At 35.8% G+C, this 25,623-nt stretch overlaps 1 protein-coding gene across 1 annotated transcript in view; it reads left to right on the top strand.

The window, feature by feature from the left end:
* LOC120632701 (lachesin-like) overlaps positions 1 to 25,623 on the top strand; it is an 89,223-nt gene that overhangs the window by 10,056 nt on the left and 53,544 nt on the right. The window contains exon 2 of the mRNA XM_039902675.1: positions 11,893 to 12,023. Within this exon, the coding sequence (XP_039758609.1) occupies positions 11,893 to 12,023 (131 nt within the window). The remainder of the gene's footprint in view (positions 1 to 11,892; positions 12,024 to 25,623) is intronic.

The raw sequence follows: 25,623 nt of genomic DNA, 5'->3' as shown, positions 1-25,623 counted from the left end.
TCTGAATCCTAAGGTTGCCTGGAAGAGATCGCCAATAAGGCCGCCCTTTGTTTCCTACTTTTTAAGTTTATTTTTGTTGTGGCCATTGTCTTTTTTTTCCTATTTGTTGTGTACAAATAAAGTGAATAAGTAAAATATATATATATATATATATATATATATATATATAACTTTATATTTTTTTTCCTTTTTACGGAAAAAGTGGAGTGTCGCTATATTGCTTTCGTTCTCAAAGTGCCTAAGCTAGCGACCTGTATAAAATTGCATACTTACGACGCCAGATGGCCGGTATAATATCCACTTCGGGGAGCGTATAACCGGCCCCGATTCTTTGGGTATTCGAAAAATCAATCGGATGATTTGCCTAATTGCCTTACTAAGAAATTGAAAAAAAAAATTCTGTAGATTTGAAGATCTCCCTGGTTTGTGATTGAGCACTGGGTCTGTATTTGTGATGTCCCTGGTGGGGTCAGTTCGGTAATTTAAAGTTTCTAGTTTATCTCTAGGTCTGGTCTGGTGGCTACCCTAACGTAAAAGACGTACTCCTAAGCATTTTTCTTTTATTTTATTTCTTACAATCGGTATGTATTTGTCTAGGCTTATAATCGGTAGGTATTTGTCTAGATGGAGGCTTCGGCCGTGGCTAGTTACCGCTCTACCGACAAAGATGTGCCGCGAAATTTAGCGTTTCGGTATGATGTTGTGTAAAAACTGATTATGGGTATGGGTTAAATATAACTGTCATACTCCCTGACATGTTAGCCCGCTACCATTTTAGACTGCATCATCACTTACCACCAAGTGAGACTGCAGTCAAGGGCTTACTCGTTGTGTAATAAAAAAAATGGTATACATGAGTTGATGTCCTAAAACTCTACTGAGTTTGTATCGACATTGCACATTTCTCTAATGTTAAACAAAATTATAAAATTTAAGCGGGCAGGTGAATAAAGTCACACCGCCTTCAGGTCGAGATACCGCACCATAATATAATTCAGTCCCACCGCCAGCTGGCAAGCGGTGTATAGTCATATACATGTTGTTCCCAGAAGGAGATAATAAATAATAAATAAATATACTACGACAATACACACACCGCCCTCTAGCCCCAAAGTAAGCATCTCTTGTGTTATGGGTACTAAGACGACTGATGAATATTTTTTTTTTTTTTTTTTATGAATAATATACATAAATACATAGAATATACATATAAACGCCCAGACACTGACAAACATTCATGCTCATCACACAAACATTTTCCAGTTGTGGGAATCGAACCCACGGCCCTGGACTCAGAAAGCAGGGTTGCTGCAAACTGCGCCAATTGGCCGTCGATGTTTTCAGAAATAGGAAGATATAAATAATCTTCCTATTTCTGAAAACATCCCTATCCCCACTAATATTATAAATGTCAATGTAAGTGTGTTTGTTAGGCTTTTACGCAAAAACTACTAAACCGATCCTTATGAAACTTTGTACACATATTTTTGGAAGTGTTAGAAGTAATATAGGATACTTTTTATCCCGACATTAAGCTCGGTTTCTTTGGGAGAGGGGACGAGTGTTTGACGATTTTACACCATAACTCCGAAAAATTATAACCGATTTAAATAATTATTTTTGTACTATAAAGGTTATAATATGTGTTTAATTTTGCCCAAACTGTGGTTGGAGGTAGAGGACAGAACTTTTTAGATCTACAACTAAATTTAATGCCACATCAAAAACCAAAATCAAACGCAGACGAAATCGCGGGCAACAGCTAGTTCTTTATATTTTTTTCGGTGATTCAATCCCTAAGTGGTAAAGGCAGGCTATTTATTAGTCTTGGTACAAGATGGTTAGTCGATAGTTTTCCGTAATAGTTATTTGCTCTTTTGGATAACTAATCCAAAAGAGTATGAATGAATGAATGAATGAATACACTTTTATTGTACACCAAAGAAACAAAAAGTAGTTACAAAGATATAAAATACAAATCAAGAGAGTACAATTTGGCGCATGCATTCATTTAATATAACTGTCAAACCCCTATTAGGTTAGCTTGCATTATCAAGTGAGAGTGCAAACAAAGACTGTGGCATAATAAAAATAGCCCCACCACGCTTTCGGATTGCAGGTTGGTGGAATTTATCCATTTTCTTTAGGATATTTATAATAGTCTGGACGGCTTGAGTGGTCTCCGAGGCACTACAGTGGACACCAGCAGTCGGACATTAATATGTTAATACTGATGATAACCCGTTTCGGTTTTGGTATACAGTAACAGAAATATTATCATGAAAATTTAAAATGTATATTTTATCTTTAAAGCAAAATGAAATAGATAAATGAATGTTAAGTTTAATGCAATATGATCATGAAACAAAAATGTGAATATAAATAATAATCTGGCGTTTTTCATCTGTTATTTATAAAGCTAATACGCTATTTAATCGCCAGACGTTCCCCGTTTATTTACTCCTGGGAATAATTAACGTAATAAATAGGTAACAGGACTGTCAGCGTGCCTTTCTCGTTTCATTGAAAGCTGAGAAAATCAATGTAAAGAAGGTTGCTGTAATTTTCTCGCCTCCCCTCAAGCTCGAGTTTAATTTTCGATGCCGGATAAATTTACCTTATAATACGGTGTACTTACCTGGAGTAGCTTATATAATAATTAAAGGAAACCATTAAAAGGTTCTTAATGTAAATAACAAATACAGAAAGTTATGAAAACAATTTTATAAACATAGACCCACACACACACACACACACACACACACACACACACGCACACACACACTCACACAAACACAAGCACACACACGCGCGCACACTCAACCACACACACGCACGCACATTCACATGACATGGGGAGCAGAACGAGTAAATATTGACAAATAATAAACACGTTTTAAAAATTTGGTTACAATTTCAAAGTAGTCATACGAAGTTGAAATAGATTTATTGCCCGTTTCAAAACTATTGATTCGGGAGTCCAAAGTGTCCCCAAACAGGTTTGAAACTCGCATTAGCAGCCAGTGTCAGGTGCAGGCGCTAACTATTTGACGGTATGCATATTCTATAAATAGTACCAAGTTAAACGTAATATCTGTTTCAAAACTTTCAAACTAAACTGACCCATTTTAGAACTATTCTGAAAAAAAGAGTACGAGGCCGAAGTTAAGCAGGTTATCCGTCGATCCCAGTTATTATCACTAATGTAATATTAATTGTTAAAGCCCGCCAAACCGCATTTAAGCAGCACGTTGGGTCTATGATATTTTTTTTCCTTGTGAGAGGTTTCGGCCGTGGCGACACCAAACGACACCCTAACGTCACAGACGTGCCGCTAAGCAATTTAACGTTCCGGTACAATGTCACGTAGAAACTATAAATAAATAAATAAATAAATAAATATACTACGACAATACACACATCGCCACCTAGCCCCAAAGTAAGCGTAGCTTGTGTTATGGGTACTAAGATGACTGATGAATATTTTTATGAATTATATATACATAAATACTTAGAAAATACATATTATAAACACGCAGACACTGAAAAACACTTAATGCTCATCACACAAACATTTTCCAGTTGTGGGAATCGAACCCACGGCCTTGGACTCAGAAAGCAGGTTCGCTGCCCACTGCGCCAGTCGGCCGTCAAACTATGGATGTAGTATTATTAGTTATCGAGGAAATTAACAAAATTGTGTAAAACGGCAGTTTAATTCATCAGCAATATGGTTAGGAATAAATATTTTTACGCTGTGACAAACTACAGAGATTATTTATAGTTTAAGTTTTTAAACCACATTTAACAGCACCAAGCTCCTTGAGCTTATTTTTCCATGTTTTTATTTTAGTTAAGTTGGAGTCGAGTCAAGGACTTTGCATAACATATCGACTCGACGTTGAGTCGATATGTTATACAAAGTCCTTTATTCGTTACTGCACAGCACCGATGATATGCAATGGCGTTTCCACCGCCCCTTGAGTCTGCATATATATGTGTCTTGGAGCTTTAGGTATTACATGTACCCCGTTAGTGCCCGCACTAAATTGCATTATTCTGCTCGCGTAATAAAGCAAGAGCTATGACGGCTCTTTGGTTAAGCAGCTAGCATTACCGGCAACGGATTACGAAGTCTTGGGTTAGATTACCGGGTTAGACCGAAATTTTGATGGGTCTATTAACTATTTGATCGTCATAATAACCCATTACCGGCCCACTACAGGGCACGGGTCTCCTCCCATAATGAGAAGGGGTTAAGGCCGTAGTCCACCACGCTAGTCCAGTGCGGATTGGTGGTTTCCACACCTTTGAGAACATTATGAAGAACTCTCTCAAGAATGCAGGTTTCCTGACGATGTTTTCCTTCACCGTTGAAGCAAGTGATATTTTAATTGATTATAACGCACATAACTTAGAAGAGTATACATAACTTAGAGGTACGTGCTGGGATTACGGTAATGTATACTATTTTACAATAAATTACCAGTTTATATCTTGGAGATGTCTCTGAAAAAGTTCAAAGTTTGTATTAAACGTAAGCTTATAGAAAAGTCCTATTATAGTATTAAGGACTACCTTAACGATAAAAATGCTTGGGTGTAAATTATTGCTCTAACCAGGTTGCTTCTTTAATAGTTTTTAAATGACAATGTGAGAAGGTGATAACGAAAAAAAAATAATAACCGGCTAAGTTTATTGTGGGCTTCTTCTTAGACCAGGGCGCGTGTGGAACCCTCGTAGCTTTAGTTTTAAGTTGACGAATTTATTTATTGCCATCAACTCACTCCTATATCATATTTTACATGTAATGTAAAATATGTAATGTAAAATATGATATCAAATGTGCCATCTATGTGCCTATTTGAATAAAGAAATATTTGACTTTAACTTTGACTTTGATTTGACCTCGGCTCCCCGGAGTGAACCACCACTGGGCAATCACCTCTTCTTCACTTTTTGATGTTAGCATAATGCATAATGAGCATTGTAAAGACATAGTTTTTAAGAAATCAAATTTGCATGCCAATGGATGGCGATTGGAGCACTATTATTATATGTCTACCGGAAAGTTCTGTCAACTCCAGTTACAATCAGTTTCAACAAGTATGCGCATATTCCTGTGACACATAATTGGCTCTCTCTTTCGATCGCTAACAATGTATACACATTTTCGTCGCAGATGAACTAAAACTAGGATCATTCTTGTTAGTATTTAGTGAGACGCGATCGTGTACCCATGGCTACCGACTAAGTTAATTTACGCCATTGTATTTTGTACGAATTCCAACAAGGAAGTAATGCTAATACTATCGTTCTCACCAACTATGTAATTCAATCTGCAAATAAAGAAATTGAAATCGAAAATTGAAATAATTTCTAATTTGTGAGTATTTAAAACTTTCGTCGAAAAAGACGAACAGAGAAACAGCGTTAAAATAAAACTCCAGAAAATAAAAAAGCTTTTTACGGTTGAAGGATGGATGGAAGGTGAGGTAGCGAGAATGTGACGCGGAGCCGGCTTCCAGCTGTCACCGAATGTAAAATCCCTACTCAACGTAGACTACGGCTCGATGACTTAAATAGGACTGAGCTTATTTCTATATAATTTAAACCGCGTTAAAATTTAATTTTGGAAAACTAAAAAGCTTTTCATTGTTGATTTTCAAATGGTGGATAGGTAGGGACAATCTGACGCGGGGCGACTTGCACCTGTCACCGAATGTTCATGCCCCGCTACGTCGACTACCGATCAATAACCTAAATGGAACCCTAACCGGAAACCGGGCCTATTAATTCTTTTAACATTCTAATCACATTTTTGACAACCTCCCTGGTAATGCGGTGAGCGCTGTGGTTTTAAGTTGATGGTGCCGGGTTTGATTCCCGCAGGGACAATGTAGTAACAGTCAAAAATACTTTATTTCACACAAGAACAAAACAGAAATAAATAAAAAAGAACAAAGATATGAAGTAATTTAAATTTGTGTAACAATGGCGGCCTTATCACTTATGGTGATTTCTTCCAGGCATCTTTTATGAGGTATTGATTTACATATGAATCCTAATAGCGCTTCGTAAAGCTCTAAATTATTAACTAGTTGTACCCTGCCACGCTTCGTTGTGGCACATTTTTATGGAATGGTTGGGAAATGAGAAACAAAACAAAGAATACATTACATTTAAATATTATTTTGCAATATTTCTGGATATACAATATTTTTTGTTTTTCCACTGTCTGCGCAGATCTAAAGACTCGCGAATATGTGACTAATGCAAAAAATAGATAAAAACATTCCTTGATGCGAATATTATATCATGCTAAAAATTCTTCTCGTTCGATGTAGAACTTTTTGAGTTTTTGAAGCTTACACAAACCAACATAACATTTTGATATATATAGATTACAAAAACTATAGAATATCACATTCTATATGTACTGTTTTTGTAAAACAATAATGTCATATAATGCCTCAAATTAAGGAATACGAATCCTACATATAACGAGTCCTACCAAAAGCACTAATTTTTTTTCTTTAAAATTTCCCTCTTTCATGGCAACAGAAACGTTTTAAAAAATCCTTTTCCCAGAGGCTGCTATTAAACTTTCACGGATATAAAACCCTTTTATCGCCGAGGGACATATCTAAGTCGAGGCAGCGAGAATGTGACACGGGGACAGTTTGCACCTGTCACCGAATGCTAATGCCTCACACGCCGTGCCGCTCTACGATATGCGGATCAATAGCATAAATAGAACTGTTCAGTGCGAAAATGCATTTTGAATTTGGAAACTTTTATGGTATTCATATCACACACATCCTCGGCCTATTAACTTCTCACTGCCAGACACAGGCGTTCTCTCACATACGAGAGAAGATACATCGGATAAAGTTGTGGTCTTCTAATAGTTATTTATATTGACAGGTTTGAACCATGACAAACATAAGTAGGAACAAAACAAAAATCTTATCCCCAGACAGGGGATAAAATTAACGTGTCTATCTGCCAAAGTACGTCAACAGGGAATAGGAGAAGTTTACCCCCGTTTATTATTCTGCGTAGGTATATCACTCTATTCCACATATTCGTCCATGCTCGGAGAGTTGATAAAGCTGTCGGAGAAGATAAAATTTTGCCCTTTCCCCGAGGAGAAGTCTCCTGTCTAGCCGTGCAGGCTTATTTTGTATCAGTGTATATGATATTAAGTTACAAATTAAGGAAAGTTGCCATCAAACAGCTGTGAAACCATCATTTTGTTTTCTGTAGCCAACTAAGAAGACTTTTTTGGTCAGCTGTCACAGTATCTCAGTTTGAAATTAAGGTACTATTCTATAGTTTGTAACGAAGTTTAATATCCACCGATATACATAACAGGCCTATTGGTCTGGTAGACTTTGGCTTTCACACCTTCCTCACTGTGATATTATAAATGGCAATCCCGGGTTTGGTAGGGTTATTTATAATTATGGATTTTTTTGGTCCGGTCCGATGGGAGCTCCGGCTTTGGTCGGCACTAAGCTGTTACGAAGTAAGGTATGATCCATGTGACATCCCCAGTACGATGTCACATGAATCATACCTTTAGGATATGAGTTTCATATTATACCTTCCACACCTGTAACAGGCTAGCTCACTACGATTTTAGAGTGCATTCTAACTACCGGGTAAAATTGCAGTGATGGGCTGACTTGTAGTGAATTAAAAAAAAACAATATCGTTTCCTTATTTTTTATTATATTTTTATTATTTATGTTCCAAAAACTAATAACAAATATATATACATACACTACTATAAGGTATACACGGGAAAGCTTTTCTATATATAAGTAAGATGATACAAGTAAAATATTAGAAGTTACACTAAAATAGTTGATAACTATATACTAAAAACACAATATAGTATTAACAAGGTTCTATATAAAAATGCATAAATTACTTATATATACAGAAATAAAATAGATATAAAAATTAAGCAAATAGTGATGAGTATACTATGACAATGATACTTTTCTTTAAATTTGAATTATTGTACCAATTGGCTGTCTCTAAAATGTTCAGATAATGAGTTCTTTTGGTGTTTAATGTTCACCGAGAAAGCTTTTTGACAGAAAACAGTATTATATTATAAAGCAACAACGAAAGGATTCCTTTGAGGAAAGAGCTGTATAGAGTTTAGACCCACCACACTGCTCCAATACGAGTTAAACTGTTAACATTTACGTCACTAACATAGTTTCAAACCATGAATATCCGCAACACATGTCGTTAAACACTGATATCACAGGAACCCTTTGACTAAATACAGTTACGTGTTGTCACAGTACATTCAATAACAAACTTTATCAACTGAGCATGAAGGTTTGATATCGTTAGCCCAAGCAACCGATGCCCGTATAACTTTGTACCATCCCCCTTTGTTATTACAGCCACTGAGTTTAAAAGTCGAAGTTCTGTAGCCTGTTATTTATATAAGTATTCTGGAAAGTCTTTATTATTATCTTGGTGCTCGCATCAGTATTTGGGAAGCTGCCATCTGCTACCTCTAAAGTCTTACTTACGTAGTTTGATAGCCGTTATGGAGTCAGTGTTGTGTGCTGTGACTTTATTAGCGGTATTGAGTACTAGGTACTATTCCATAGTGGGAAGTATTGAGTATTTTAATAATAATAATAAAATCTTTTATTTGTGGAAAAAACAGCACATAGCAATTAACATATAAAGTACACGTTACACAAAAACTTATCAATGACAACTTAAACTATATAATAAGAAAAAAGAAAGGATCTTAAAATTAGGTAACAAAATAAATTTAAATAAAATAAAAACAAAAAAAATATAATTCCATGTTGGCAGTGACATATCTGTGGTTTTGGTGGCAAGTTTATGCACTCATTTTATAATTGCCTCATTCGCAGTTCTGATATGGAAGAGTTAAAGACCTACTAGTTCTTATGCTTCTTTATAATATCTCAATTAGCACAAAAAAAATCGCTAACGTATGGTTGGTTAGACATTGGAATAAATAATAAATCAAAGTCGGTAGGACGTAATGAAGAATAAATTTATTATTTATACAATAGATTTGGTAAAGTCTGGAGAGGTATATTCGGCTCGGGATGCCGGCGGAGAAGACCAGCATTTCTTCTGGCCCCAAAAGGCTGCCATCGCTTTTGTTTTTTCCGGTTACGCGACATTTAGTTTCTACAATAACAAACTTTGGCAGCTTGTGGCCAGCATAGCTCGTCACACACGGACTATAGTTATGGTAACACAGACATGTTGCATGATGGCCCCGGTGGCGAAATTTAAGAACTGTTAACTCAAAAATCATTCCATGTATTCTATGTCCTACATTTTTCTACATATTCCCGGAGGGTCATTGGTAAATAGTATAAATATTCTTGAATTCTTTAAATTTTAATTGATGTATTTTCCTATTAAATTCTCTCCTTAGTTATGGTTTTTTTATTTCCATGGGAAACTATTGTTTTCTGGAAATAAAGGTACATTTTCTTGGGAAAATTCTCTATAAAACACCATGCAACGGCGAGTTACGATGGTAATGTCGGAATCCTACTGACTAAGGTACCAACGTTCAAATCGTCGCCTGGTAACTGGGTGACTGGGGAATATTGCCCCAGTAATGTGCACTCTTAAAATCCATAGTAATATATTGAATGAAACTCCAAGAGACATACGTAATGTGTGACATAGTTTATTAAAAAAAAAGATATCTTCTTTGTTACTTTCTTTCTAATCTCAACATGTATTTAGTATATAATATTAGAAATTGGCGGAAAGTAGCACGTTTTAATTTTGAGCATGCCTATTACCGAAAGTAATTCAGTAAAAGGAAGAAGCAAAGGAAAATTTCTCTCAGAATTAAAACAGGAAAAATATTCCCAATGACGCAAAATTATTTGCCCATACATTTCCCTGGGGAAAGCGCGAGCAAGGCAAATATTTGTACGGCAAACTAGCGAACGCTGGCAACTTCGTCTGCGTAAGAGATGGATTTTAAATATTTGAGCTTTTCCTATTAAGATGCTTAATTTAGCCTATAAATTTATAAGCTGAAGTTTTCTTTTTGATTTTTGTGAATTATGTTTTGACATCGGATAATAATCCAAAGAATTGCTACTTTTAATCAATAAACTGCCTTATTGATCTGTCGGTAAGTAAGTTCGTTAACGTTTGATGAACACTTTTACTCCCTCTCCTGAGAAACTGAGCTGAATTTCGTTATTTCGTTATTAAGTCCTACCTTGTAGAATGACTGTATATTGTGCAAAGTTTCATTCAGTACCATTTACGTGATGCGCGGCCCAGATACAGACAGATAGTTTTTGCTTAAGAAAGTCGATTACATAGTGTGACCCCAAAAAAAATATTTCAAAATATCTGTGATGTAGGTACACAATTTGTTACAGTTTTATTATAAGTATAGATAGATATAGAAATAAAAATATTTTTCAAACGCATGCTGTTTATTCACTTTTGACGACCTTTTTGCAGCACAGCGGTTAGGGCTGAGTCTTATGAAACGGTTCCGGGTTAGATACCGGATGCAATTTGGGAATTTATTATTTCTGAATTTTCTCTGGTCTGGTCAAGTGGGAGGCCTTAGCCATCGCTAGTTACCACAATACCGACAAAGTCGTGCCACTAAGCGATTTAGAATTCCAGTACAATGTCACGTAGAAACCGATAAGGGATCTAACATAACTGGCATACCCCTGACAGGTTAGCCCGTTACTATCTGAGACCTCCCTTAACACCAGGTGAGATTGAAGTCAATAGCTAACTTGTAGTAAAATAAAAAAGTATCCAGTCATGAGTCTGAGAAAAAATATAAAATGTATTAATTTTGCAGTGGTTTGAGAACCGTAGCTTAGTGGTAAAAACTGAGAATGCCAGAGAGACGCAGCTTTAATCCTCACGTACCTCTACGACTTTTCGAAGTAATGTACGTTTTAAGTAATTAAAGTATCACTCGCTTTAACGGTGAAACAAAACATCGTAAGGAAAACTGCATGCCTGAGAGTTCTCCATAACGTTCTCAAAGGTATGTGATGTCTAGCAATCCGCATTCTGAAAGGAGACCCGTGCCCTGTAGTGGGCCAGTAATAGGTTGATCATGAACGATCTCATTTAACTTGTATATAACTTCAGGTGTCTCGCTAAATTAAATGTTAAATATTAATTTCCAAGGAAGGCCTTTACCGTAAGGCTACATCATCTATGCAAATTAGACTGCTTTGAAACGACGGGTACAAGGGAACTCAAGACTCTGCGGTCCAGTCTATAAGTAACTACCCAGCGGCTTCTTACGTATTTTTTATAATCCTATTTATTTTCCCGGCGTAAAAATTTTGTTAAGATCGGTATTGCTGTGTGCCAGTAAATTGTACATTAAGAAATGTTTTACCTGAAATAATTGAAATATTAAAAAGCGGTGGTAGCTTAGCGGTTAGGACTTCGACTTTACTTTCGGAGGAGGCGAGTTCGAACCAGGCACGAACGCACCTTTCTAAGTTATGTGCGCATTAAGCAATTTATAATATCAGTTGCTTTAACGGTGAAGGAAAATATCGTGATGAAACCTGCATGCCTAAGAGTTCTCCATAACGTTCTTAAAGGCGTGTGAAATCCAACAATCCGCACTTGGCCAACGTGGTGGACTACGGGCTAAATCCTTCTCATTTTGAGACGAAACTCGAGCCTTGCAGTGGGCCAGTAATTAGTTGATAATGATGAAACAAAATATGATATAATTATCTGTGTTTTTCATTAGTAGTTTCGTGTCAACTACATCTTTTTCCCTCACATGTTCCTAACTAGCGCGAGGCTGCTTTTGTCTGTAATTAAAGCCATTAAATATTTTTACAGATTCTCAACCGACAACAAAGAAAATCTCCCCAGAAGAACCAGCGTTTGAACGACCGATCGGCAACCATACATTCTTCTTGGGCAGGGAAGCAGTTCTCGGTTGCGCAGTTACAAATCTCGGAAAACACAAAGTAAGTGAACAAAGTGATGAACCTCATTATCCTTTTGATGTCTCAAGCCTACATAAGAGAATGGGTTTAAGAGCTTAAACTTTTACTTTAACCAAACTTAAACCTGCTACAATGCAGGTGGCTAGGCTTCTTACCAATTTGGCAACTATTATCAAAATATCTGATACCCGCGGCTACATCTGAAATAAAAATTCTGTGGCTGTCTCCAGGATGCAAACTATTGCAAAATTTCACCAAGATAAGTTAAGAGGCCAAGCCATGCATGACTTACAAACACTCTTTTTTTAAATTCCGCGGGTAACTATTACCAGTAGCTTATTCGCGGTAAATATAATTCCATGTAAGCTAAATTTCATCAAGATCGGTTCAACGGTTCAGCCGAACATAGGTAACAAAAAAATACATATTTTTATTACAATATTAAAAATTACATATTCTAAATTATGTATTTTATTTATCATATGAGTATATGATGCCGCGTGGTGACGGCAGATCAGAATACAGTTGTCCCCACTCCTCTGCTTACGCGGGTGTCATACGAGGAGACTAAGAGATTATGATGGAGAACGGGCTGCAGCGTCCTCTTTGCATCTACTCCCATCTACTGTGATCACCAGTCCCTCTGCCCAGCGGGGGTATTTTGTGCAAACCCCCTACCCCGTTGGGAGTGGCCCTTAGTGCAACAGTGGACAGTTATTGGCTTTAATGATGACGCTGTATAGTAAGTTCGAAGTAATTATCACGATCATGGGATAATAATCGTTAAGGCTATAAGAACAGATGGGTGGTTTTATGATCCTAAACCGTCTCTCTTATGACAGAGGAGGCCTGAGCCAGGGTGCTATAATTGGGTGCATAATACAGATGATCTGGACAAATTCTATCATACTACTGGATTCTAAAAAAAGAAAGGAAAGAAAAGCGGTAATAGACTGGACTGTAATTAACTTCGGCACGTTGCAATGCTGCGGAGTCAGTATTTAGGGATTATTCATCTTTAAATTATAACTTTGATTTGGTTTATTTAGATTTGATTTAATTTAATTTCTATTTTTTTTTTTTTGACACATATTTTTCCATTTAATAATTATTTTGTAAACTAATGTACTATGTTAATTTTTTTTTTGGTAAAGCCTGAAATAAATGATTATTATAGCCCAGTGATTAGGACTTCGACTTCACTTTTGGGGGGCCGAGTTCAATCCCAGCACGCACCTCTAACTTTTCTAAATTGGTGAAAGAAAACGTTGTGAGGAAACCCGCATGCCTGAGAGTTCTCCATAATGTTCTCAAGGGTGTGTGGAGTAGACCAGTCCGCACTGTTTCAGCGTAGTGGACTACGGCCTTAACCCCTTCTCATTGTGGAAGGAGACCCGCGCCCTGTAGTGGGCCGGTGATGGGTTAATATTATGGCTGGATTCCTCAGCCTCACCTTAACATTGTGTGCTTTAAAATTGAGAAATTTAGATACTTTCCACAAAGCTATAACCATTAAGGCAAGTTTACAGTTACCGAACAAAACTAGACATTTTGGCGAGCTTTTAAAATTGTCTTTTACATTTACATGAAAATTCAAGCGAGTTAACCTATTTTGTAAGCGCTTCAATGTTTTGAAATTTTAACACCGACAGAGGAGGACTATTTTTAATTCTTTTAAATAACGTAAACGTTATTTAAATGAATTAAAAATAGTTTAAAATATATTATTAGTCTTTCAGAAATTAGCATCTTACTAACCTATTTATATTATTATCACGCAAAAACTACTGAACAGATTTTACTGAAATTCAAAAAAAAGATAGAGACCCTGAATTAACACATAGGTTACTGACTGTTTACCCCGGTTAAGTCCGTTAAAATAATGTTTTCTCTAACTGACATACGTTAGCCAAAATGATGCAGCAACTATACGAGTAAATCCTACTTAAAATTATAAATGTGAAAGTGTGGATGTTTGTTATACAATCATGCAAAAACGGCTGAACGGATTTGGATTATATTTGGTATGTATGTAGCCTTTGACATGGCAAAGAACTTCACACACACAAGAAAAGAGTTCCCGCGGGTATAAAATACCTTAATCCACGTGAACGAAGTCGCGGTTATTATAAATATAAAATTTAAAAACCTTCCAACTTTTAATATACCACCATCGCAGGGCATGCAAGGAGCACTTCCTACAACATGCCGCCCTGTGTTTACCAAAGTGAGGCGTAGGTGTTAAGTCTCATGGGCCTGTAATTACACCGGAAACCACGCCCTTCAGACCGGAACAAAACATTGTAACAACGCAGGGATGGGCAGTAGGTACTTCCCCGAACGAGCTCTGCTACAAAAAACTCTAAAAAACCTCTGAAATCTAGAGAACAGAAAAATAGCAAAGTGTATCCAAATCGATCTTGCCGTTCCGATCGGTTCTATAAAGTCATAATTCAATGGTGACGGTACAGTCAGTACATTATTGATTGCAAGGTTAAACGCTTTGTTATACGTTAAAATGTAACCTATACAAAACCGCAACGTTAATAACTAATTACTAATATAGAGATAAGTCAGTGGCGAACTAGAGGCAGAGTAATCCCATAGGGTCTACGGTACACCAGAACGTGGCTTTATGTACTCTGAAGGGTCGAATTATTCACTAAACTATTCGACTTTTAATATGTAACACTCTCTCTTGATGAAGATCTTGATTAAATTGATTATTGAACCTGGTACAAGGGTGGAGGCCTTATACAATTTATTATTAATTGACGGCCGATTGGCGCAGTGGACAGTGACCCAGCTTTCTGAGTCCAAGGTCATAGGTTCGATTCCCACAACTGGAACATTCTGGAACGTTTTTCAGTGTCTGTGTACATAAATATTTATGTATATATTCATACAAGTATTCATCAGTTATCTTAGTAGGTACCCATACACACACAAGCTATGCTTTACTTTGGGGCTAGATCGCGATGTGTATTGGCGTATCATAATTTTTTTTTAATTAAAGGTCCCGGGCTCCATTCCCGGTGGCATAAATTTGGGAATTTATAATTTCTTAACTTTGTTTGACGGCGGACTGGCGCAGTGGGCAGCGACCCTGCTTTCTGAGTCCATGGCCGTGGGTTCGATTCCCACAACTGGAACATGTTTGTGTGATGAACATGAATGTTTTTCAGTGTCTGGGTGTTTATCTGTATATTATAAGTATTTATGTATATAATTCATTAAAATATTCATCAGTCATCTCAGTACCCATAACGAAAGCTACGCTTACTTTGGGGCTAGATGGTGATGTGTGTACTGTCGTAGTATATTTATTTATTTATTTGTCCGGTTTAGTCTAGCGGATCCTTCGGCCGTGGCTAGTTACCACCCAACTGACAAAGCGTTTCGTTACGATGTCGCGTAGAAACCAATTGCGGGGGAATGGGTTTAACATGAACTGCCATACCCCTAACAAGTTAGCCCGCTGTCATCTTACATCATCGCTTACTTGAACAACGACTAACCTGTAATGGAATAACTGACTGACTAACGTGACTAACTCACTACTGAAATAAAGGTTTCAAACAAACAATGGGTTTGCCCCTAACGGTAGTAGGAGCGCCGTATTTTAGTGGTCAAAGCTTTCAGGCTGCGAGTGCCAGACAGTCGCAAGTCGCAGGTCGCAGTTGCAGTCGGAAATCCTCCGTTCCGTATTTTTTATATAACGCATTTTAAAAATTTATGAAAAAGATAATTAGTAAACATCTATTACACAACAAAACATCATTGAATCATTGAACATCATTGAATTTAGAAAACTAAATCCATCTCTTGTAAAAACTTATGAAATATGAAACGTTAAATTTGATTGTAAAACTTACCTTTTTACGATAAAATTGATAAAAATTTGTTTTTCAATTTATACTACTTAACTATGTATAAAGGACCAGGTTTTTTGATTTAGTATTTAAAAATAATTATCTTGACTTTGATCGTCCTCTGCAATATCTAACAATATTAAATATTTCATTTCACCTAAACGTTTAATTGAACAGTTAATCTTTCATTTTATACCCAATTCGATACATTTATTTTTATCCGACTTCAAAAAAGGAGCAGGTTTTCAATTCGGTTGTTTTAATTTTTTTTTCTATTTTTTTTTTATGATACTTGTGCTGGTTATAAAGCCAAAATATAAAGAAAGAGTAAAACGTTTTCCAACCACACCCAAATATAATTAAGTGCCAATGCTGTATTACATAATACTATAAACTAAACCATATTGTCAAGTTTAAAAATAGAGCTATCCATCGCTACGTCATAAATTATAAAAATTAACCAAAATCTAGGTGCCATGGGACCTATGAACATACGTACAAACATATAAAGCTTAAATCCGCTCTACACTAATCGGGTAAAAATAAATTAATCACTGTGAAACGGTGAACGGTACGGTGTAAACTAAACCATATTGTCAATTTAAAAAATAGAGCTATCCATCGCTACGTCATAAATTATAAAAATTAACCAAAATCTAGGTGCCATGGGACCTATGAACATACGTACAAACATATAAAGCTTAAATCCGCTCTACACTAATCGGGTAAAAATAAATTAATCACTGTGAAACGGTGATTTGTGTACCAACATTGTTTGACCGCTTCAACGGGGTGTCCCCAGATTGATGTTATTTGGAGACAAAATATGTTTGCGCCCCAAATTGTGCCCCAAATTGACGAAATTGCAAAGCTCTTTTTTTGTCTATGTTGATGCTTTAAGTCATCGTTTCCGGTTACCATCACTGACGGTGATTAATAAACTTTTATTCGCTATATGGCCAGTACACGAATAAGATTATTTATGATCATCATCATCGACCGATTACAAGCCATTATCATTGCTTAAAATGTACATAACTCCAAAACCTGAGAGGTTCGTGCTGAGGTCGAATTCGGTTCACCCAAAGGAAGGTCGCAGTGTTAACATCTGAGCACAATGAAGAGGCGATATTATAGAATAACTACTTTATAATACAAGGTTGGAAACAATGATAGTATGGAATTAACTGAGAGACTAATTACAGAAACAATTAATTTACTTCACCTTTAGAAATAAAAAAGCCGTGTACAGTTTCATGTCAGTAATATTGTTTTATATCCGAAAACAAGCTACGCAACACGAAAATAAACAAAACAACACGAGCCCTAAGTGGGGCGCAAATGTTTGTTCCCACACTAGGACGGGACCGAGGGTTTAGTACTGTTTACTGTAATGGTCAAACTAAGCGCTGAAACTACTGTTTTCGGGTAAAATGGTCAATAGTTTGATTTGAGTTGGAATAAAACTTGCTCTCAAACATGCGTACTCATATTTCTGTGTCTATTGTTGACTATATTTTAATAGCTGTAGCCCGGGACTCCGTGCGCGTTTATCAAGGGGTCGCCAGGATGGCAAATATTTGCTGGTTGGGTAGTGTGCAAAATCATTGCCGTGGCCCAGCCACCAGGCGACGAGTTGGAACACCGTGGGGTTTAGTCGGTAAGAGTCCGGCAGATCTGGGCCGCTCTTACCCGCCTGTAGAAAAATAGGATGCAAACTATTTCAAAGCATAATTTCTCAAAGATAATTTAAGCAGTCAAGACATGCATACATAATAAATGCTTTTTATTTGTTAGTTTTTACTAGCAGCTTTTACGAGATTAATATTATCCTATGGTCATCTCCAGGGCATCTAGGATGCAATGTACTCTAACATGTGTTCTAAATTTCATCAAGATCATTGGAACATTTACTTTCACATTTATAATATAAATATGGATGAATAATACTAGATGTTATCCGCGACTTCATTCGCTTTAAATAGAAATTTAAAAATCCAGCGTGAATATTTTGTTTTAAAGTCTCAAAACTATTCTATATCCTGACATGTATTTTTTTTTTATTCTTTTCATTTGTTTTGATGGCGGTAAGTGACATAGTCTAAGATGGTACCGGGCTAATAGGTTTCTACGCAAAAGCGCACCGGAACACTAATTTGCTTAGCGGCACGTCTTTGTCGACAGTGTGGTAACTAGCAACGGATAAAACCTAGAATAATAAAAGACTAGACATTATAAAAAAAAAAACGGATCCAATAGTACGTTAAAAAAGAAACCGAAACTAACGCAAAACTTACACTGTAATGATATGATAATTTATTTATTGCATGAAACTGCTGATCTATAAAAATGCTACATAAATAGAATGTATAAAACACAATTTGTATAGAAAAGTTACAGGCAAAAAAACTTTATCCAATTTACCGGAAACTCCTAAACAAAATATCATAGTCCACTAATCACCCCTTAAGCAATCTCCAAAATTAATTACAGAAAAACAATTACCGGAAAAACGACAGTAGTCTCGGTTAATAGTGCTGTTTATTCTGTTTTCCTACAGCGTTGCTATAAACGTTGTAGCAACGATGATTTTGATATGAAACATCTAAAACAGTCTTACGGCTGTGGGTGCGGTGACGCACAGTGGCAGTGAAATGGAGCTTTTATTTTTGGCAGTTTAACACAAAACAATGATTTAAACTATTTGTCACTAGATAATATGTAATCCTTACAAATTCTCGTAGACAAAGAACCGATTTATGAATTGACTATCCCTATCCCTATCTCTACTAATATTATAAATGTCAATGTAAGTTTGTTTGTAACGCTTTCACGCAAAAACTACTTAACCGATCCTCATAAAACTGTACACATATTCATGAAAGTGTTAGAAGTAATATAGGATACTTTTTATCCCGACATTAAGCTCGATTCCTTTGGGAGAGGGGATGAAAGTGTTTGACGATTTTACACCGTAACTCCGACATATTATAACCGATTTAAATAATTATTTTTGTACTATATATCTGACAAAATTCGGGCAAAATTAAATGCACATTATAACCTCTAATATGTGTTTTATTTTGCCCGAAATTTGTCTAGATCTGATGAATGTGGTTGGAGATAGAGGACAGAACTCCTCAGCGGAGAGCATCACACCCCTCATTCAAGGCTTAGCGAAACTGAATACTTACATTTTTTTTAGAACTACAACTAAATTGAATGCCACATCAAAAAACAAAATAAAACGCAGACGAAGTCGCGGGCAACAGCTAGTATAGTATAAGTGAATATACGTGATACGCTGAATTTCCATACTAAAAATAATATTGATTATTACTTTATTACTCCCCAAATATTGAGTACAATCAGCCAACTTATATAAATGGGTTCCAAATTCACGGGTGATAAATTTAAGGCATATTATTTATAATAGAGTATATAGGATAAAATTAATCAAATGTATGAATCTAAAATTTTTTTCACTTATAACTTGTTGATGTTTAATATCTTATCTATAAGGTATCCCTCGGTCGTAAACAATTGAGTAATAAATATATAATAAATATATTACGACAATAAACAAATCGCCATCTAGCCCCAAAGTAAGCGTAGCTTGTGTTATGGGTACTAAGATGATTAATAATTGTATGAATAACAATCATTCACAGTTGTGGGAATCGAACCCATGGCCTTGCACTCAGAAAGCAGGGTCGCTGCCCACTGCGCCAGTCGGCCTTCAAATTGATATCGAGTATTTAAAAGTATTATGCAAAACTTAAATGATGAATGTTACTTAAACTCAAAATTTAATTATTGTCAGAACAGTTTTTTTGAAAAGCCCTTAGTTTTATTCAGAAGACTTTACATAGTTTAATACGATTGTTTGGGAAACAACTAGAATGCAGAAGTACACTATGATCGCTCTATCAAGAATAAAATATTTTACCGGTGAACTCAACGATGAAATCAGTTAGAGAATATTGCGATCGGACCTCAATCACTGACGTGGAATTAGATTTCATAATAAACAATAAGAAGCCGGGGACAAAAGCGAGTAATCGGAGAAAAAACAAAAGAAATCAGAGGGCGAAAGGGAAACAAAAGACAGCATGACAACAGCAATATACACTGGCTTACCTTGTGCCACAGAGTAGTGATAGCAGTAGGTCAATAGGTCACCTTTACTGAGATAAGCTAAGAAATAAAAAATAAAGCATTGAGAATAGAAACTCTATTTACTTTGCGTAAGCATAAAGTCTCTGATAACTCAACTCGTTTTGGCATCATCGTCATCACTTCGACCGATAAATTTCCACTGCTATATATATATATATATATTATGCCTTTGATTATAATTACCTCTGTGGTATACTTACTATATAGCCGGATTTGAAGTCTGAAAAGCAATGCCAGGTGACTCTGGTTCTCTTGATGGGTATTTTCGTTTTACTACAAGTTAGACCTTGACTGAAATCTCACCATTTTTTATGGTAACGACCTAAACCCTAATCGGCGTTTACTCAACATCGTACCATAACGCAAAATCGCATAGCGGCACGTCTTTGTCGGCAGGGTGGTAACTAGCCACGGCTATAGCCTCCCATCTGAACAGACCTGAGACATTTCAGAAATTATAAATGCCTAAAAATGGCTCCGTCCGGGTATCGAACTTCGGTCCTACTTTGAACCAAAGCCCGCACCATTGCTTCAGAGAGATCGAGAAATCTCCTCGTTTCTGATTTGCCCATCTACCTAGATATACGACTAGCGTACCTCGCATCACCTGCCGAGTGACTCAGAACTTTTTTATTGTACTCATAGTTAGCTACCAGTTTCGGAGCCATAAATCAACACTCGCAAGGCCCTCGCCTTCGTAAACTTTGGTCTTTAACTCACCTCTAAACTTTTATTTGAATAACGCAGGCAAAGTCATTGTTAATTATTACTAACGTAAGTAAAAGTTCCGAAAGCCAACCAATAAACCTGCCTAAATCCACCCAAGCGGGTAATCAACGTTAAATTAGATTAGAAGTGCTTTAGTAAATCTTGATACCAATTAATATTAATCCCTCTGTAGTGGAGGTTAACTGGATTTTCATTATTTAGCATTAGATTCATTAATACGATGAACTATAATCATCGGACCATTCGTATTTGACCATTATAAAACTAATTTAAACTAATTTAAAAAAACGGATGAACAGGTTAAAAAAACATTAAACAAAATTATATTATATTTTTTTAACTCATAAAAAATTAATGTACTGGCATCATCGCCAACATATTGATGAGCCAATGCTGGACACAAGCCTACTTTGTTATGTGAGAGAAGGTTTTAGAGTCTTAGAGTATTGAACGACACGACGCTGCTCGACCGTATGCGGGTTCAATGTACTTGTAATTAAATAATGGGATGGTGCTAAGTATTTTTGGTCTCCATCTGGGAACAGAACTTTTGGTCTTTAAGTCAAACATGTTAAATATTGGACCAACGACCATTTAAATAAACATATCATTAATTTCAAGTAGGCCAAAATATAATTCCAATTAGTAAACACATAATATTAATTACAAACTAACATTTACAAAAAAATATAACCGTCTAACTGTTCACTTATGGGCATGGCACCCAAAATGCAGGCGCTGTTGCCCCTTTGAATAGCTAGACTTAGCCGTTGGGCTAAATAAGCGATAGCTCTTGGGTTGGTTACCAATTAAATGCATAATGTAATGGCACTAATCGTGATTTATTTGGTGTTATCAGTCAAAAACTGCAATCTGCATGTGTATTCTACTCATCAAATTAAAATAGAAAAGATAAGACAAAACCACCTTAAAAATGATAATAAGAATTATTGTAATCAGTTGATGAAACGGAAATTTAGACTTACATGTCGGTTACGACAAAGTTAACTTAAAATCCCTTAAGTTCAAAAGTGAGGAGTACAAAACTGTACTTCTGAAGATCTTAATTAAATGTTGACAATACCAACAAACGAAACACGCTTTCAAGTGATCAAATAATTATCAAAATCAGTTTGGATTTTCCGGACGTATGGAATAAGAGAAACATCATTGGGTTTCAATTGGAATAAGATTCACTAAATTTAAATTGGTTTAAATTTGACAAAGGCTTTTACTACATCTTTCTTTTGAAAGTCAGAAACACGTTTCTAGCAGGATGCTAGCAATTCCACATTCTAAATAATGATTCAAAAGTAAAAAGAATCTTGTGAAATAATTTTACAAAATAGTTCACGTTACAATTCTTCACTGCACAGCAGTCCTATTAAAATTCAAAGACTTCCGTACGCTGTGGTCTAAAAAGTCCGTGCATCATGCTGATATAACAAATACTAGACACACAGTTATGTTATTAAAGGGAATAATACGCACTATTTACATGTACTTATAGGAAACGGAAAACGAACTACATAAGAGACTATGATAAGGTATAAGGTGCCTCAAAATTCTAATTCAAAAATATTTTATATTTTTGAATTAGAATTTTGAGGCAGAACGATAGCATTATTTTACATATTTTTAATCTTGTCAATTTAATTTAGTAAATAGAGATCTAAATCTACATCTATTTCACACTATTTTATATATTTAAGTATATTTCACATTCATCGTCAAAACAACATTAAAATAATTTAAAAAAGTGTCCATATAATATTTTAAAAGATATGAAGATGAAGATAGATACATAGATAAATAAACTCTTTATTGCACACAATTAAAAGACAAGAAAAGGAATATGAAAACTACAAGAACAAAATTAAAAAGGCGCGAAGGCGGTCTTACCGTTTCAAGCGATCTCCTCTAGACAACCCTTAATTGAAGAATAAAATTGTGAAAAACGGGATAGTCCAATAGGTCCATAAGTCATAAAATAAACTCCATCACTTTATAATATTATAAATTGTATACTTTGTTTTGTTATACTTTTCTTTTTTTATGTACTTTTCGTGGTATGCAATAAAAGTATATTCATTCATTCATTCAATATCTTGGCAGCTTATAATATCTTGGGGATTTTATATCAATGACGTGTTGTATTAAAATTCACGGTGCGTTTCGTAAACCGGGGGAGGTGCATTTTGATTTTTGTGCATTGTTATGCGGCAGGCATCCCGCCAACCCGCTGTTTTGAGAACGCTGTAATTGATGTTAATCGCTTCAGTTCCTAAGACTTTAATTACTACGTCGTAGTTTTAATATGCCGGAGAAAACGCTGTACTCTCGTTTTATTTTCTCTCTACATGATATTCTTTTATTATTATGGTAGAACTACATTATGACATAATTAAATCACTAAATTGATTAAAAAAAGACTAAAGTGTTTTTTTATTGTACACAATGTAAAACGACGTACACGTCGAGCTTCACATCTACCCATCAAGCTAAAACCTCTTTTGTTCGAATTATAAGGATCGTATTCGTAGCGCCTAATTTAACAACCTTTCCTTTAAGTATTGGCCGATAAAAACAAAAAAAAAAAAAATCTTACTGGGATTTCCAGAGATTAGTACGTTCAAATAAACAAAAAGATAAACTCTCCAGCTTCATAGACGGCCGAGTGGCGCAGTGGGCAGTGACCCTGCTTTCTGATTCCAAGGCCATGGGTTCGATTCCTACAATTTGAAAATGTTTTTGTGATGAACATGAATGTTTTTCAGTGTTGGGCATCTTTATTTTATAAGTTTTTATGTATATAAATATTTATCAATATTATTTTTTATAAATATTATTTTATGTGTAAAAATATTTATCAGTCATCTTAGTACCCATAACACAAGGTTTAGGGCTAGGTGGCGATGTGTGTATTGTCGTAGTATATTTATTTATATTAGTAAAGATAGATAAAAAGGACTAAATGGCCTACACGTAAATCCACCCCGTCCTTCCAATATTCCAATCAAAGCCTACTTTTACCATTTGTGAATATTTAATGGCTGTTTTAGAACCGTCCACTTAAAACTAATATCCAAAACGTGAATTAACCAGACAGGTATACTGTATGTGAAAATTATCATGTGTCACATTTAATCATTAATTTTATACACATATTATATTTATATTGAAGCGGTGATAGCCCAGTGGTTAGCATCTCGACTTGACGTTCGGGGTGCCGATTTTGAATCCCAGCATATACCTCTAAGTTCTGTGCGTTTGAAGTAATTAAAGTATCACTTGCACTGGCAACAACCCTACCCATTTGGTATGATGTCCTTTGAATTTACGTTCTAAGTGATTATGTACTTATGTATATGATGGTAGCGGGCTATATTAATTAAACTAATCCCCCAATACGTTTTTACGCGACCTCGTAACGTAATGCCGGTTGTCGGACTATTACATATTATAATTCTGAAAAAAGAGCGTCCACAATATTTAAATAAGACTGTTTATGGCAGTGATAGTAAGCCCGCTAAATGATATTAGAATTAAGTCTCTTGAGATAATAGCATTCCATTGACACGAACAAGTGAATACTTTATAGCCTGGGTGATATAGCCTTATCGCATAATAACTGTATCACAGCTATATATCTACCGTGAAAATACACTGGGAGTGTAGATAAAATTCTCTGTAAATTACAATGGGATAATATACACTTTACAGCACTCTTATAACGCTTAAGGTACGAGTATAGAGGGACGGTGTGAAGGAAAACATCGTGAAACCTGCATGCCTGCGAGTTCTACATAATGTTATCAAAGTTGTGTGGAGTCCACCAATCCGCTGGAGGACTACGGCCTTAACCCTTTCTAATTGTAGGAGGAGACTCGTGCCCAGGAGTTGGCCGGGAATGGGTTGATATGATGATGATGATGATGATGATAATACACATGAATAGGGCATCGGCTCACAATCGGGGAGACCGAGTTCGATCCCCGGCACGCGCCTCGAACTTTTCGGAGCTATGTGCGTTTATAAAGTCAAAGTCAAATATTTCTTTATTCAAATAGGCACATATATGGCACTTTTGATGAGTACATTGCATGTAAAATATTACATAGATGTGATTTGATGGCGACAACTAAATTCGTCAACTTAAGCCCACAACAACTTAGCCGGTTGTTTTTTTGTTATCACCATCTCACAATGTCACTTAAAACTATTAATTTAAGCAATTAAAATATAACATGCTTTAATGGTGAATGAAAACATCGTAATAAAACCTTCATGCCTGAGAGTTGTCCATAACTTTCTCAAAGGCGTGAAGGTGAGGTGTGAAGTCTATTAATCTACACTTGGCCAGCGTAGTGGACTACGACCTAAGCCCTTTATCATTCTGAATGACGAAAATGATGAATCTAAAACACATATTAGTTCATATCAAGTAAATTTTGTGGTTGATGTACAGAGTTTATAATGCTTTTTCAAGACGATAACTCTGTATCTCCGTCAACTAAGTTATCCTTGCAAATCGCGAGGATGGTCCATTGGGTTACTTCTTTAAAGAAAGTTAAACCTCACGAGAGTATCTCGAACGTATTTAATAAAAATAAACCGGCTTATTTTGAATGTATCCATAGCACAATGGAGCAGTCCGTTGGTTTTACATCACCCTTTTCCTTCGTCAATAAAATATAAGAGTTGAGATAAATTTAAACTAGTATAGATATTACTACTTGATTTAAAGTATATGTTCATGACTGCCAAGTTACCGCCTCTTATTATGCTGAAACTATACGCAACTATAACTAAGCTTAAGATATATAACGCAAAATAATTTG

Source organism: Pararge aegeria, chromosome 20 (genome assembly GCF_905163445.1).
Source record: "Pararge aegeria chromosome 20, ilParAegt1.1, whole genome shotgun sequence".
NCBI classification, from domain to species: Eukaryota; Metazoa; Arthropoda; class Insecta; order Lepidoptera; family Nymphalidae; genus Pararge; species Pararge aegeria.
The sequence above is the reverse complement of the archived record's forward strand: the minus strand, read 5'-3'. Positions and strand labels throughout refer to the sequence as shown.